A 16228-nucleotide genomic window follows, 5' to 3' on the forward strand; every position below is an offset into this window, starting at 1 on the left:
TTTCCAAACAGGTACAAGAGTAGAAGGATGGCTATATCACACAGATCCAACATTATTAAGATTTTTGCCACATTTACTTAATCTATTCCTTTTTTTCCCTTGACGTCATATTTCAGAGCAAATCCAAGACATCGAGTCATTAAATTCTATGTCTCTCAATATGTATCTCAATATATCTCTTAAAAAAGGAAGACATTTTCTTATATAATCACAAAGCAATTATCTATATCTAGGAGAATTTACAGTAAGTGTTTTGTTTATAGGCTGTTGAAATGAAACAACTCATACAGAATTTTATGCTATAAAAATATTATAAAATACTATAAAAAACATAGCACTGTATTATAATAACAATATTCTGTAGCTTCAAAACAATTTCAAAGGGAAATTTAGTATGTTCTGAAAGGCAGGATGTTTACCTATCATTCAACTAAGGCTGAGTTCAAGATGTTTCCAACAACTAAAAAATACACAGTATCAAGATTTCAGTCTTCATACATTATTTTAATTAAAAACACACTGCAATTACAAACATACAGATTTGAAATTGCAACATTAAAATACAGAATGCGATAAAGTGGCTTTGTAAATTTTCTTCACTGAGACACTTTGTCACATTTTCATTGATTGTTAAGACATAATAAATGAGAATTACAGATTTCCCAACATCATGATTAAATTCCTCTGCAAACGAATGAAGTTATAGGCATCAAAGGAGAAAAGTGAGATGGCCCTGCCTACACTGTATTAATGTGTGGAAGAGACACAGTAAGAGCTATAATAAGCTAAAGTGAAATATTAGAGCTATAAGTGATATAGCTTTCTTTGCCTTCTACCAATAACATCCTTGATAATAAACAGCCATAAATATAAAAATAGTTCAGTATGATTGCAATTATATTTGTTCCACAATGACAATTTGTTAATTTTTAATCCAATATATATTTTTGAACTGCAATTATGTACAAAGATATAATAAAAAAATTCTGAAGAGAAACCCTTAGTCCCAAGTCAAATAATATTTAGAAGTTGAAAGGCCTATAGAAAATAAGTACGGACAAGAAACATTGGCTACATGCCAATTTTTATTTCTAAGAGAAGTCTTATATAAATAAGTCATCTTTGTCTTACAAAACAAAAACAAAAAAATTCTAAAAATAATACCACAAACCCAAATTAGCCAAACTTGGAGTAACAAAGTCAAAGCCAGCCTCCTCATCTGCATATCAGTGTGATAAATCAAACTGCATTGGGGAAACAAACAAACAAACTTTATCTGCTCCTAGCTCCTAAACAGAACTGATGATTACTTTTAGCACTTAGAGACAACTGTGACACTGCTCTTCTTAAAAGAAAGATGTATACTAGAAATCCAATAGAACGTGTTACTAGTGATATTCCACAAAAGCTGTAAGACAGCGAAGAGCTAATTACGTTTAAGGACTGTAAAAGCCTGCACTCTTAATGCCCACTGATGGGCTTTGTGCCAATATTCAAAAAACATACTTCTCATCTACCAGAGATGAAATGATGAGGAAATACAATTATTACATTATATCCTAGCATAGAGCTACTATATTTGTATAAAGGAATCACTAGTTAAAGAGTTGTTTGCCTTTTTAAATGAAGTCCTGTCTAGGCATTAGGCTATAATCTAAATGTTGACAGGGTCGAATTTCAACTCTCAAGACAAACAAGAAGAGTTTATGTGTCAAGATTAATTCTCTTTGGCCGCAGTGGATACCATTTTCTCTGGGGACAGTCTTTAGGTCGCCTTCTTTTCAGGACCAGGTCAGTGGCTTTCCTGGTTGAAGTCTCTGTTGGTGTGGTTTCTATTTGTGTTATAAAGCTCTCAGGTTTAACATCTGGTTTCCTATAACAACCGGAAAAGACTTCTTGGTGGACCCTCTGGAGCTGGATAATAGGCTGCATCTTTAAAACTTGGGAAAATCCATCTCCTTGTTCAATTAATGCAGGCAAGGACTTAAACAAACAACAGTAATACATAGCATTAATCTCAGGTTGGAACACAAACACACAGAGACAGATACAATGCTCTAGAATTTCATTCTTCAGTTAAGGCTTTTTCTAAGACCTAATTATTTGGGTCATGGATATTTGGCTTGACCTTAAAATACCAATATTAATTGAGGATTTTAAACAAAAGCTAAAACTAAAAAGATACATTCTACTCCTACAATGCCTGGTAGTAAAATAAAACTTTGGCAGCAGGAAGTAACAGAATTTCAGAACTGAGGATTTATTGTCTAAAATTCCATATTTTAGGACAGAAGTATTTTAGAAATCTTGATCATCAAGAGCAAGAACCAGTACATTTTTCCTGTAAAGGGCCTTACATCTCTGTCACAGCTACTCAACTATGCACTGTAATGTAAAGGAGCCACAGACAATAAATGAATGGAAACAGTTGTGTTCCAATGAAGTTTTATTTGCAAAGACAAGTGGCAAGGCTAGATTTTTGCCACCAGTTTGCCAACTCTTGATAAAGAAAATGCTTTTGGGTACCAGAAAATCATGGAATCAATACAAACCGCAAAAGAATGTTACAGAACATTATCAAAACATGGGAGATTCCAAAGAGTTTTGAAACAATTTTTATAAACTAGATATACAGATGTTTTCCTGTATGCATAAAATAAATGTCAAGAATATAAACAATTTTATTATAACAATATTAAGATATCCAAGTTGGATATGCAGCATAATATAGCAGTTAGGAATACATATATAGGCTCTGGAGCCAAATATCCAGGGGTTAGTTTTGACTCATTTATTTATTTGGGCAAGCAACAGCCTCTCTCTGTGCCTCAGTTTCTCAACTATAAAACAGGGAAATTAGCAGTTATCTATTTCATAGGATTATTGGAAGGTAACATATGTAAAGAAGATAAGTGGTGCCTGATCCATAAATGCTCACTAAAAGTTAGGCAGTATTATTATCCAAAACTGTTTGATGTACTGCTAACTCTCAGAATTCAAAAATATGACCAATCTTCAAAAAAAACCAGATAAGAGACTGGCATATACTGGTGCCTACTAAATGTTAATTATTCTCAGTGTTACTGTCTCTTTAATAAATTCATTAAAAATCTACTTAAAAGACTACTGAGAATTCCTGTTACAATACACTAAATATATATCCATTTTTAAAGCAAATACCTAGCTACATTTTTTTCATTTTATAACTTTTCGGCATATAGCTTTTACCTTCATGGCTTCACTGATTTCCTTAGCTATTGTTTCTCCTCTGCATTTCAAATTTTCCACACGACAGGCTGCAAAGAAACCGCCAAATAGTATTTTAGGTTTTTTATCTAATATAAACTCATAAGAGACATAGATGTTATTTGGACAAAAATCTGTTAGGATTATCCACCTTAGCTCAATCTTTCTTAGAATACTTTGTAATCTATTAAAGTAAGTGTCCTATTAAATTTATTTAGATAAATAAAAAGGTCGTGGAAACATTAGAACAGTAGAGTAAAACTAACAATTACGACAGGCAACAAGAGTTCTATTAGGAGCAGTCTTAGCACCTGATAGCCCTGTATTTGTTCTATACGTATCTACACTGTGTTCAACATCCTCAAGTCCTGTCACCACATTTTAAATAGATATAGGCTAATATCTGATATCTGTATTCCTGAGTATTATATAAACAAAACATCTTTGAATTTGGAATATACAATATCACACTGCATCAAGGATACCTAAATGTTATTTCTGGGGGAAAAAAACCTGGATTAGACTGTCAGTAATATTAATTCTTCTTTCCTTCCTTCCTTGTTGCTTTACTGATTCCTAATACATTTTATTTCCTTCCAATCTTTGTTATAAATGTTCATGGCTACTTCACAACAGAACTGCATATTCAATGATATAATAAAATTATAATACATAATTTTATTCAAGGAATAAAAATGCTACTAAAACTCCAAGCAAAACTGGATAAGAAAAATCATTACTTGGGGTGCCTGGGTGGCTCAGTCGGTTAAGCGTCTCTCTTCACCTCAGGTCATAATCCCAGGGTTCTGGGACAGAGCCTCACATCGGGCTCCCTGCTCAGCGGGGAGTCTGCTTCTTCCTCTCCCTCTGCTGATCCCCCTACTTGTGCTCTCTCTCAAATAAAGAAATAAAATCTTGGGGCACCTGGGTGGCTCAGTGGGTTAAGGACTCTGCCTTCGGCTCAGGTCATGATCTCAGGGTCCTGGGATAGAGCCCCACATCGGGCTCTCTGCTCAGCGGGGAGACTGCTTCTCCCCCTCTCTCTCTGCCTGCCTCTCTGCCTGCTTATGATCTGTCTGTTAAATAAATAAATAAAATCTTAAAAAAAAAAAAAGAAATAAAATCTTAAAAAAATCATTCCCTTTGGAAATCATCTACAAATTAGTTTTAAGAAGAGTAGTTATCAGTAGAAATTACTTCAAATCTAAGCAGATACATAACCATGTTAGGAGAGCTACAGCCTTACTGACTTCAAGGAAGTGGCAAATAACAAAGCAAAATATTTCTTTCATAGCTGCTGTTTTCCTTTTCTGACTTTCTTTAGGTTAAAAAGTGAGAACACATGTTGAATAAAGGGGAAATGAATAGCAAAAGTAACTGGGAGAAAGAAGGTACTCAAAGAAAGAGAAAGGCAAAGGCAAAAGGATAGCCTCTGTAAAAGGGTTCTTAACCAGGGGCGCCTGGGTGGCTCAGTGGGTTAAGCCTCTGCCTTCAGCTCAGGTCATGATCTCAGGGTCCTGGGATCGAGCCCCGAATCGGGCTCTCTGCTCAGCAGGGAGCCTGCTTCCCTCTCTCTCTGCCTTCTTGTGATCTTTCTCTCTGTCAAATAAATAAACAAAATCTTAAAAAAAAAAAAAAAAGGGGGGGTTCTTAACCATCTTTGCTACCAGAGACTTCTTTGGCAATTTGATGAAGCCTACAGATACCTTCTAAGAATAGTTCTAAATATATTAGTTTTTTAATTGAGGTATAATTTACATATAGTGAAATGCAGATGTCAAGTTTAACATTCAGTCACCTGTGATATATGCATACCATGCACAGGATACTTCCATCACCCTAGAAAGTTCTTTTGTGTCCCTTTCCCAATCAAACCTCTCTACAAGAAACAACCACTCATCTGATTTTTATCATTATAACACTGCTTTTGCTTACTCTAGAATTTCTTTAGAAATTTACTCTAGAATGTTTTTAAATTTCAAAATACAATTATTACAAAGTTATGATAGGTAATACATGTGCTTATTAGTGATTTAAGTAACAAGATCAAATACCAGGTCTAATAATTACCATAATGTGAAAATAGTGAGCATAAACAATATTGTGAGGTAACTGCAACAACTGAAATTGAAAATATCTATGGCTTTTGGGGCACCTAGTGGCTCAGTGGGTTAAAGCCTCTCTGCCTTTGGCTCAGGTCCTGGTCCCAGGGTCCTGGGATCGATCCCCGCATTGGGCTCTCTGCTTAGCGGGAAGCCTGCTTCCTCCTCTCTCTCCGCCTGCCTCTCTGCCTACTTGTGATCTCTATCTGTCAAATAAATAAATAAAATCTTTTAAAAAAATCTATGGCTTTTAATAGCAAAAAAAATGTTTACAGGTACTGCTAATACTACCACTGTGACCTACATTCCACACTGAAGGAAATGTTAAATCTCAGTCTGAGGTTAGTAAAAAATAATGTAATTTTTTTTCTATCCAAATTCATAATCCCCCTTTATTCTAAGGACCCTTACCTTAGAATAATACGCTAATTTCAATTCTTTTAAGATTTAGGGAGATTTCCCCAAAGTACTTAGGCAATTACTAAATTTCCTTCTGAGGTCGCCTGGGTGGTTTAGTTAAGCATCTGCCTTCGGGCTCTGTCCTGAGATCAAGCCCTACATGGGGCTCCCTGCTCAGGGAGAAGCCTGGTTCTACCTCTCCCACTCCCCCCCAACCCCTGCTTGTATTCCCTCTCGCTGTTTCTGTCAAATAAATAATCTTTTTAAAATAAGTAAATAAATAAATTTCCTTCTGAGTATGACAATACATGATCCATCCGCTGGTACTCTTGTGGCAATCTGGCTTCTGGCCAGGCCCGCCTTCCAGTTCTCTCCCACCTGTGTGGGAGTTGCCCATTCTTCCAACATTTATTATATATTTTCCGTGGACTAGGCCCAGCACTAGGGACTCAGAGTAAGGAAAAACGGTCTCTGCCTCTCAAGGAACTTTCAGGTTAGAAGATAAACACACAGAAACAAACCAGCACTCACTGAAAATCGGCTCAAACTTTTCCTGTGCAGCCTCACATTTCCATGATCCCTGCCACGAATTCTACCCTCTGCCTGAACTGCGCATTCCCGGGCTACAGACTGTCACTTGTCCTGACAGTTCCAGTAGAATATCTGGAAGACAGCCCTGCACTGATTGGTTTAGAACAGCTTCTCAACCCTATCAGTCTCAACTTCCTCCTTTAGAACATGTTTCGTAAAGTTCCCCTTACTATTCCAAAAAAATTCATAGATGATATTTCTGTAAATATAAATAGAAATACAAAGGATAAATGGACATTTATAATAAAATATTAATATGTTTAGTATGTTCATATCCACCACATCAGAAGACATAATGAAGTACTCAAATAATTGTAACTATTATACTAAGTTTGGATTTAAGAAAATTTATATTAGAAGTCCTTCTACATAGAAAACAAAAGATCAGATAAACACAAATAGAAAAATTAGTGTTTTATGAGAAATAACAGACTATACAATTTTAATATGGTTAGGAGGAAACAATGAACTATGAATAACATACTGAGACAAAGTATAGGCTGTTGAAACGGTAAAAATTAGAAGGTGCAATATTTCTATAAATGAAATGGCCTTATTAAAAATGCTGTATCAAAATAATTCCCTAAATTATAATATGAGAAGGTGTTAAGATTAAATCCTACTCTGAAATTCCACCATAATTCTGACTACATTTGTTATAAACATTTACTAGAAAGACTTGATGAGGAACAAGGATAGACTGGGCCAAAATGAGAATATGAGAAACTATAGAGGAGATACATGGTAGATCTTTATGGACGAATTCTGGATTGTAGATAGATCTCTGGGGATAGCTTTTGAATAAGAATAAACACAGGGGTGCCTGGGTGGCTCAGTGGGTTAAAGCCTCTGCCTTCGGCTCAGGTCATGATCCCAGGGTCCTGGGATCAAGCCCCGCATCAGGCTCCCTGCTTCCCTTCCTCTCTTTCTGCCTGCCTCTCTGCCTACTTGTGATCTCTGTCAAATAAATAAATAAATCTTGGGGTGCCTGGGTGGCTCAGTGGGTTGGGCCTCTCTCCCTTTGGCTCGGATCATGATCTCGGGGTCCTGGGATCAAGCCCCGTGTTGAGCTCTCTGCTCAGCGGGGAGCCTGCTTACCCCCCTCTCTCTCTCTGCCTGCCTCTCTGCCTACTGTAATCTCTGTCAAATAAATAAATAAAATCTTTATTAAAAGATGCTATTGGAAATGCCCCTAAATAAGTCATTGTCCTTTGAAAAAAAGGAGTATTAAAGTTGTAACTGAACCTAAAACATTTGCATAGACTGATAAAATTTAGCTCTAGTTGCAAAGATTCCTTTGTTTAGTTTGTTTCTTTTTAAAAGTTTTATTTACTTTTCCTGCACACGTTGACTAACAGAGAAGAATATTTTAAGAAATATGATGACGTAAGTCAGAGTGGTTACCTCTGATACCCAGGGAGTACTAAACAGAAAAGAAGGTGAGGAAACTGCTTTGGGTACTAGAAATGTTACGTAGCACAGACTGTCCATAAAATCAGGAAGCAGGATAAATATGTGTTAGTTACATTTTCAGATAATATATTCAATATCTCTTTCTTTAAACTCAAATATTTCTAAATTTAAGGCAATGGGTCCAATTATTAATACATAATAAATATACTATTTTTCTTGTTTCTAGACTTTTGGGATACCTTCAGTTGTACTTACTGTATACATGAAAACATAATGGGCACATTATGTGAAAATATGACACACTGTTTACAAATAAGTTTATCCTATGTTTCCCAACCATGCAGACACTCAGCATATCCAGATCAAGGTGGCAGTTACGCATGTTTATGTGTATGAATGTGTATGAATTCATCAAGCTATGCACAGTCCATTATACCTCAATATATACACACATCCATACAACAATGAACAGAATCTTTTTTAACATCTACTCTAGAGGGATATGGTAATATATATTCTTCATTGTTACTGCATGATTTATAAAATAATCTGTCACCCAAGGGATTCTTAATTTTTGTAAAAATACGTGCTATTTTGAAAAAAAATTGTCCATAAACCCACACTAATGGACAACAATATCTGTTATCTCTTGTATAAGCAATGACAATGTAAAAGTGCCAAGAGTCGTTTATGTGCAGAATGGAATTAGGTCCCAGGTTTGGATAATTATAAACATATTTTCACACATGAACTTCTGGTGGAATATTCTAAAGTTTTGCTGGACATAGAAGACATTTAGTGTTCCTGGCTCCTGACCACAAAATGTCAGCTGCACCCTCTCCATGACTGTGGTAACGAGAAACTTACCCCACTTTCTGAAAAGGGCCGCTAGGGGGCAGTACTGTCTCCAGTGAGAACCATGGTGTTATTCATCTATTAGCATTCCTTGGGAACAAGAACCTCATTCTCTTAACCTTGAACTCCCTGGTGTTGAACACAGTGCCTGACATGTAGAGCAGGTGCTCAAAATGTACGATGAAACAAGGCTATGACAAGAGTGCTGTGGAGGTACAAAGAAGGGTTAGGTCAATCCAACAGGGGAATTGAAAAAGAGTAGAGGCTTCACAGGTGTTATAAGAAAGTTTCCATAGAAGAGGATCTGATGCTGGATGGCTGGGGTGAGTGGGAATAGGAAGTAGATGGTAGAGGATGTGCTATACCTAAACAAGGGAATAAATCAAGAAAGAAGACAACACAGGAACCAGGAAATATGATTCAAAACAGAAGTGCAGGAAATTCCTAGGATGGTGAGGAAAGGAACGGATGGGACAGAAGCTTTGCAGCAGCCTAGACAGCAACCAGTCCAGATTAGACTAGGAAGACACAAGCCTCCCAGAAGAATATCTCCAAGAAAAAGGAAAAGGTTTTAAAATTAATTTGATGGATAACCTTAAGTGTTTACCATACTGAGAGGAATTCTACAGTTCTATTAAAGAGTTTGAGAAAGAATTACTGATAGACACAACAGCAAACAAAACAAACAGAAAAAGCAATTATCATTCCAAAGGAGGATGGGAAGCTGTTCAAGAAAAATGTACTCACAGTAATGATTACTTGACTTACACTGAAGAACATGTAGTCATAACAACATAAATACTAAATATTACTGGTTTTTTGACAAAAATGAGATATTAAAAGCAAATCTGATGAGTGCAGTTTATTTTGAAAAGAAAACAGAAGTACCGAGAAGAGAAACACAATGACATGACAGCCCACTCCTACAGTGGCAGGGATGGCATCCATTGCCAATCAATCTTGTGTAATAACCATTAGTAACCCTGTGAGGCAAGCAGGTTCCATCAGCCTCCTTTTACAGATAAGAAAACAGAAACTGTGAGAACTGAGAAATGATCTAGAATAGAAATAGAACCCACATTTCCTAGAATTCAAAGCATATGCTCTTTTATACTCTATATGTAACTTTCCAAAATACCCGGCTGTCCAGAATTATAAGAATTAAAGTTAACAAATGCTAAAAAGTTAGCTCCAATGTAATAAAAATCCCTTTGAAATAAAAATAAATTATGTCTGGTAAAAAACTGAAAATAGCACAATTCTAGATTTAACTCTTTTAACTATTAACATTATAGTATATTTTTAAAGTTACATGAATTAAATTTCTTTCATTGAAAACTAAGGAAAAGCAATGATTCTAGGGATAAAAGCAAGCACACAAAGATTTTAATAAGCACTAGAAGACGGGGGAAACACACACACAATTAAAAATGATCACTAAATATATGAATGTTGCCTCTAAAATGCATCAAAAAAGGCATTTTCCAATATTAATATCTGCTTAGAAAACTTCAAAATATATAAACTTTTCACTCCCTCACTCAAGATTATTTTAAATGAATTTCTCACTTCTTGTAACTAGTAAAAGAGCGTGTAAGTACTCCTGACATACAAACTTCTGACTAAAGAATGTATCACATGCAGATGGCTGGTCTCTGCCATGTTGGGGACTGCAGATGACCTTCTCTCCACAGCTTTCATGGGGACATCTCTGTGACTCCACTATCCTGTCACTGCAAAGGTATTTAGGGATCCAAACTGTTCCCTCTAACTCCTATTTAAGCATCTGTACTGGAACAAATGTGCATCTGAAACGTGATTTTCCTAGTATTTTTCAACGTAAATGGGTAGTATTTCAGCTACATTATAGGAAAAATTGGTCTTTAAAGGGTAGCCTAGAAACTTACCCATTTATACTACTACTTGCAAATTTTTTCAGAGGGGAAATGCATTTCAAATTCTAAAGCTCAGACTGAATAAAAATTTTGAAACGTAACCATTTGTAAGTGAGTAACTACCTGTAAATATTCTGGCAGTGGCTGAAGCAAGTTGGCATTATTAAGAAAGAAGAGGAACTGTCCCCAAGTCTTCTGCTTGTAGGGTCAGCAAAAGAACTGGAAGTATCAAGTCTACTATAGAGAAACTTAAAATAGCTCCTTGTCATCACTACATGTTTAGTGAAGGACAGGGGAAAAAGGGAGTCTCTTCAATTAACTTTAAGGAACTTTTCAAAAAAAGAAGACAATATAGAAGCAATTATTAGTTTTACTAATAGGATCACAAAAGGTTATAGCTGAAAAATGAAAACTCATCTTACTGGTAGACAACTAATCAGAGGATTGCTGCAAGGATATTAAAAAAAAAAAAAAAGTTGCCTCTTAAAAATGTGGAAGTAAGCACCGTTGAGGACATTGCCTCCCCTAGGCACTTGCTTTCTAAAACATAGGGAAATGAAAAAGTGGAAATGAAAGATTGGGTAATCAACCTAGTTTTGCTTTCAGGTCACTGCACTGACTAAACTGGGAAACATGAACTTCGAAAAGCCTGCACGAATGTAGACATTCAGCAAAAAAAGCACTAACTGAGGGCTTCCTTTCTATTCCCAGTGTATTTTATGTGCATAAATGAGCAAGTGAGCCTGCATTACATAGGATGTCTGGCTTATACTGGTTGCTAAAGGGATGATTAAAGGCATGAATAAGAACCATGAACTGAAAAGTAGCACCCCTGCTGAAAATGAAACAAAAAACTAAGCAGTGATTTATGACTTTCCGGAAGGTAACCATTTGCTACAATTTAAACAGAGCTGTCGAACACACCTGCTAGGTCACAGATAAAACATAATCTTGTATATCCACTCCCACTTGCACCTCACCAGCATCTTCCATACTGAAGAGTTGTATCTCTTTTAAGGTACCATATATTTTCAAACTCCTCGCCTGTGGTTGCTGGCCTGGGCCAAGGCTGTAACACTGTCCAATAATGTTCTTTCCTACTATTCCCTTTACTGTATCCTCAGTGGTCTTTTACTCCATAAATACTCAAGAACTATAAACACTCTCAACTTAGGAAGCTTGTTCTAGCTCTACCCTAACTGAAAGGCTCTTCTTCTTGTCATAAGAGAAATTCCTTCTTGCTACTTTCCCAGAAAGTACTTATCACTTAAACACATGACCCTACACGGACTGTTTACTTTTATATTTGTTTATACTTTTCTGCTCACAACTAGAGCATAAGCTCCACAGAGCTTGTTTGTGTTGCTCACCATTATATCCTCTATGAGGAGAACAGTTCTGCTTACAGTGGACATCTGATAAGTATGCTGAGTGCATGGATGAGTAACAGCCCCTCAAAATGTCCTGAGATGGTGCTATATGCTCGGCACATATAATGCAAATACAAAGTAAAAAAGCTCATGGAGCTTTCAGTTTTGTGAGACCATAAACAAGGAAATACACAAATATATTGTAATATGCACTACTGAGGAAATAAACAAGTATTATGATAGTACTGAGAAGGGGCTATTGTCATTAGGGTGGTTAGGGAAGATCTCTCTGAGGAGGTAGCATTTATTTATTTATTTATTTATTTTTTAAAGATTTTATTTGTTTATTTGACAGACAGAGATCAGAAGTAGACAAAGAGGCAGGCAGAGAGAGAGAGGGAAGCAAGCTCCCCGCTGAGCAGAGAGCCCGACTCAGGACTCGATCCCAGGACCTTGAGATCATGACCTGAGCCGAAGGCTGTGGCTTAACCCACTGAGCCACCCAGACGCCCCTATTTATTTATTTTTTAAAGATTTTATTTATTTATTTGACTCGCAGGGGGTCGGGGGTACGGGGGAAGCAGGCTCTGTGCCGAGAAGAGAGCCTGATGCGGGGCTTGATCCCAGGACCCTGAGATCATGACCTGAGCTGAAAGCAGAGGCTTAATCCACTGAGCCACCCAGGCACCCCTGAGAAGGTATCATTTAAATGAGAGAAAAACTGAGAAGATGTCAACTTTAGAAGCACCAGGAAAAAGCATGTTTGAAAGTGAGGCACTTTCAAAAAACTGAAAGGTGGACCACAGGGCTCCGGCAAAAAGGAAAGTGACTGAAATGAATTTGGAGAGGTAGGTGGGGGCCAGACCATATAAGGGAACATTAAGATGTTTGAAATGTGGGGTGCCTGGGTGGGTCAGTTGTTAAGCATCTGGTCTGCCTTCTGGCTCACATCATGCTCGAGGCGCAGATCATGATCTTGGGGTCCTGGGGCTCCTGGGAGCGTCAGGGTCCCTGCTCTGCAGGAACCCTGCCTCTCCCTCTCCCCCTGCTTGTGTTCTCTCCATAAGTGTCTCTCTCTGTCAAATAAATAAAATCCTTAAAAAAAAAAAAAGTGTTTGTAATGTATTATATATAGATAGATAGATAGATACAGATGTCTTTTTCAATTGGAAGATTTTAGGATTTAAGCAGAGGAATGAAAACGGATTTATGTTTAAGAGTAGTTGGTCTTGGAAATTCACAAACTCCCCACCTTTGTCCAAAACATCATCTGATAAATACAGAAAATTAAAAAGCTATCCCAAAGCATATACAAAGGAAACATTTCTATGAACCATAAAAAATTAAAAGAGAAAAAACTATAAGTCAGGCTGAAGTTACAGATCTACCAGTAGGGAGATGGTAAGTAAGTAGTAGGTAACCAGGAATTTGCTTCTATAACATAAAAGGGGCCCACCCAAAGTACCCCAGAGGAGCAGGGAATGGGAAGAGTCAGCTTCACTGTCTGAAACTAAGGGCTGAGATAAGAGTTTTCCTACCCTGAAAAGCAGGCTGAAAAAGACCTGCCAATAACAATGGCCAGGAGCTGAGGCATATATTAGAAATAATGGGAGGCAGATAATGCCTCAAAGCCTGGTCCTGGACCAAGCCGTCTGCTGCCTTAGTGACTAGATCCGCTCTCTCCTATATTATAGGGGAACAGAGGGGCCCCATGCTGCCAACTCTAAACTGGCTCTTTGCTGAGACTTTTTAAGGGCCAGATGAAAGGCAACCACAAAACTACTAGACAGGAAGGAGGGAAAGCAGTGACAAGAAAATAGGTGCATAAATAATCTTAGTGAAGGAAAAGTCTACAAATCAAAATTCTAAAATACAAGAAGAGATCACAACCATGAAGGATAGCCAATATAACTAATGCCAAGGTGAGAATACTGCAGATGGCATAAAAATAGAGCAATCTAAGAACAATTTTAAAAGCTTAAGATCTTCTCATAGATGAAGGAAATCATAATAGCACAAAAGAAAAATAAATTATTATTATTTTTTAAAGATTTTCTTTATTTATTTGACAGACAGAGATCACAAGTAGGCAGAGAGGCAGGCAGAGAAAGAGAGAGGAGGAAGCAGGCTCCCTGCTGAGCAAAGAGCCCAATGCAGAGCCCGATGCAGAGCCCAACTCGGGGCTTGATCCCAGGACCCTGGGATCATGCACCTGAGCCGAAGGCAGAGGCTCTAACCCACTGAGCCACCCAGACACCCCAAGAAAAATAAATTATTAAATAAAAACAAGAATAATACAAAAATAGAAGAAATGATAAAGAAGCAAAGTTGAAAGATTAGGTTAAAGATTTTCTAGAAGATGGGAGTCCTCTGACTGAAAGTATACTTGGAGACATGAGTGGAAGATGGGAAGAAGGAGGATGCAAGCAAAACAAATAAAAAATCCCACTCCTCCTAAATGTACATAATCTATTTAAACAAAACTGTGTGTGTGCAAATCACAAAGAAATTGCCAACAAAATGCAGAGTTGAACTACTGTTACATTGTTGAGTGAAAAAGTCACAGAATGTGTTACGTAATAGTTACATAAAAAATAACTTAAAATCCCCTGTGCCTGTCTGCTCACTTACAAATACAGTGATAAAGATCGAAAATTGGACATATCAAACTGGTTTTCTATTTGAAGGCGTGTGGGATCAGCCGACTTGGGAGGATTTGCATTTACTACTATATATACACCACTGGTTATTTAAAATTTCATTTTAAATAACTTGCATTTACTATGAGCACAAAAACTATAAAAATATAACAATTTAAAATACAAACACAGATCTATGGCAGTTTAATTGGAGGATTTCTACCATATCCTTAGGTTAAAAGGGTAAACTGTACATAATGTGAATACGTGAACCAATTTTCTGTAAAATAAATTACCCCGGTAAATGTCCAGTACGTATTCCTGTATGATTATATAAGTGGAGAAAGATGGATAAATGGATTTGTACCAGTTTAAGATTGGATTTGTACCAGGATAAGATTGGATCTCTAAAGGTGAATAGGAGAGAGAGAGGAAGCCAAAAACAAAAAGTATAAAATAGAATACTACCTTTATTTTTTTTTTTAAGATTTTTTTTAATTTATTTACTTGACAGAGAGTGATCACAAGTAGGCAGAGAGGCAGGCAGAGAGAGAGAGGAGGAAGCAGGCTTCCTGCTGAGCAGAGAGCCCAATGTGGGGCTTGATCCCAGGACCCTGAGATCATGACCTGAGCCGAAGGCAGAGGCTTAACCCACTGAGCCACCCAGGCGCCCCTACCTTTATTTTTTAAATGTATATGATCAATTTACATAAAATTGTATATTTATTTCATAGATACTTCTTGAATGTACAACGTCAGAAAATGAACTCAGAGAGTTAGCGTGGGATACACAAGTACAAAACAAAGTCCTTATTCATGGGCAGTTTAAAATATGGTGTGGGGGGGTAAAGATGATAAAACAAACAGAAATTATATGTCTTAAGTGGTGAAAAAACAAAAGCAGATTAAGGGGACAGAGTATGACTAAAGGAGTCAGAAGGGAATGTGATAGAGGTTGTCAGGAAAAACCTCTCTGACGAGGTAACTTTGAACGGAGAGCTCAGTGAAGTGAGTCAGGCAGGTGGTTTCAGATAGGAACCAGGAACAGCAAGTGAGAAAGCCACAGGGCAAATGTTTGGCCTGTCTTTGGGGAAACAGCAAGAATGCTAGTGCATTTGCAGCACAATAAGGAAAGGTGAGAATGATAAGAGACCAAGGTCACAGATGAAATCCAAGAAGCAGCCAGGGATCAAGTCAGAAAGGATCTTGTAAACCGAGGGAAGGAGGATGGCGAGCCACTACAGGGCTTTAAGCAGGGGGTGAGATGATCTGATTATGTTTTGAAAGGAATTCTCTGGCGGCTGGGTGGAAAATTGGAATGGAAGGAAGGAGACCAGTGAGGTGACCATCGTAGAAATCCTGCCAAGAGAACATGCGTAAGAGGCAGTGATGGATTCAGTGGGACGTGGCTGAATTTGGAGTATGTTTGTAAAGTAAGGGGAGTAAGATTTGCAGGTGGACTGAAGGTAGAAATAAAGCAATAATCATAAGTATGTAAGTTCATGTACTGTATTTCTTATGCTTTTAACATTTTTAGAATGTGAATGTGTTTTTATACAATCAATAAAAATAAAATTATTTTCAATGTTAAAAAATAAGAAACAAGTACACATAAAACACCCTGTTAGAAAACTAAAAATAAACATCTAGACACACTGTGGTAAAATTGCAGAGCATTAAGAATTACAGAGAAAATCAGGAGAGAAAAAGGGACTATG

At 37.1% G+C, this 16228-nt stretch overlaps 1 protein-coding gene across 1 annotated transcript in view; it reads right to left on the minus strand.

Annotated features, from left to right (window-relative positions):
• Window positions 1–483: 483 nt before the first annotated feature.
• The window catches only part of NSL1 (NSL1 component of MIS12 kinetochore complex), a 31413-nt gene continuing 15668 nt past the window's right edge, over window positions 484–16228 (minus strand). The window contains exons 5-6 of the mRNA XM_059146815.1: window positions 3229–3296; window positions 484–1983 (exon numbers count right to left, since the gene is read on the minus strand). Of these exons, the coding sequence (XP_059002798.1) occupies window positions 1705–1983; window positions 3229–3296 (347 nt within the window). The 3' untranslated portion in view covers window positions 484–1704. The remainder of the gene's footprint in view (window positions 1984–3228; window positions 3297–16228) is intronic.

The sequence above is a fragment of the Mustela lutreola genome, chromosome 14 (genome assembly GCF_030435805.1).
Source record: "Mustela lutreola isolate mMusLut2 chromosome 14, mMusLut2.pri, whole genome shotgun sequence".
Lineage (NCBI taxonomy): Eukaryota > Metazoa > Chordata > Mammalia > Carnivora > Mustelidae > Mustela > Mustela lutreola.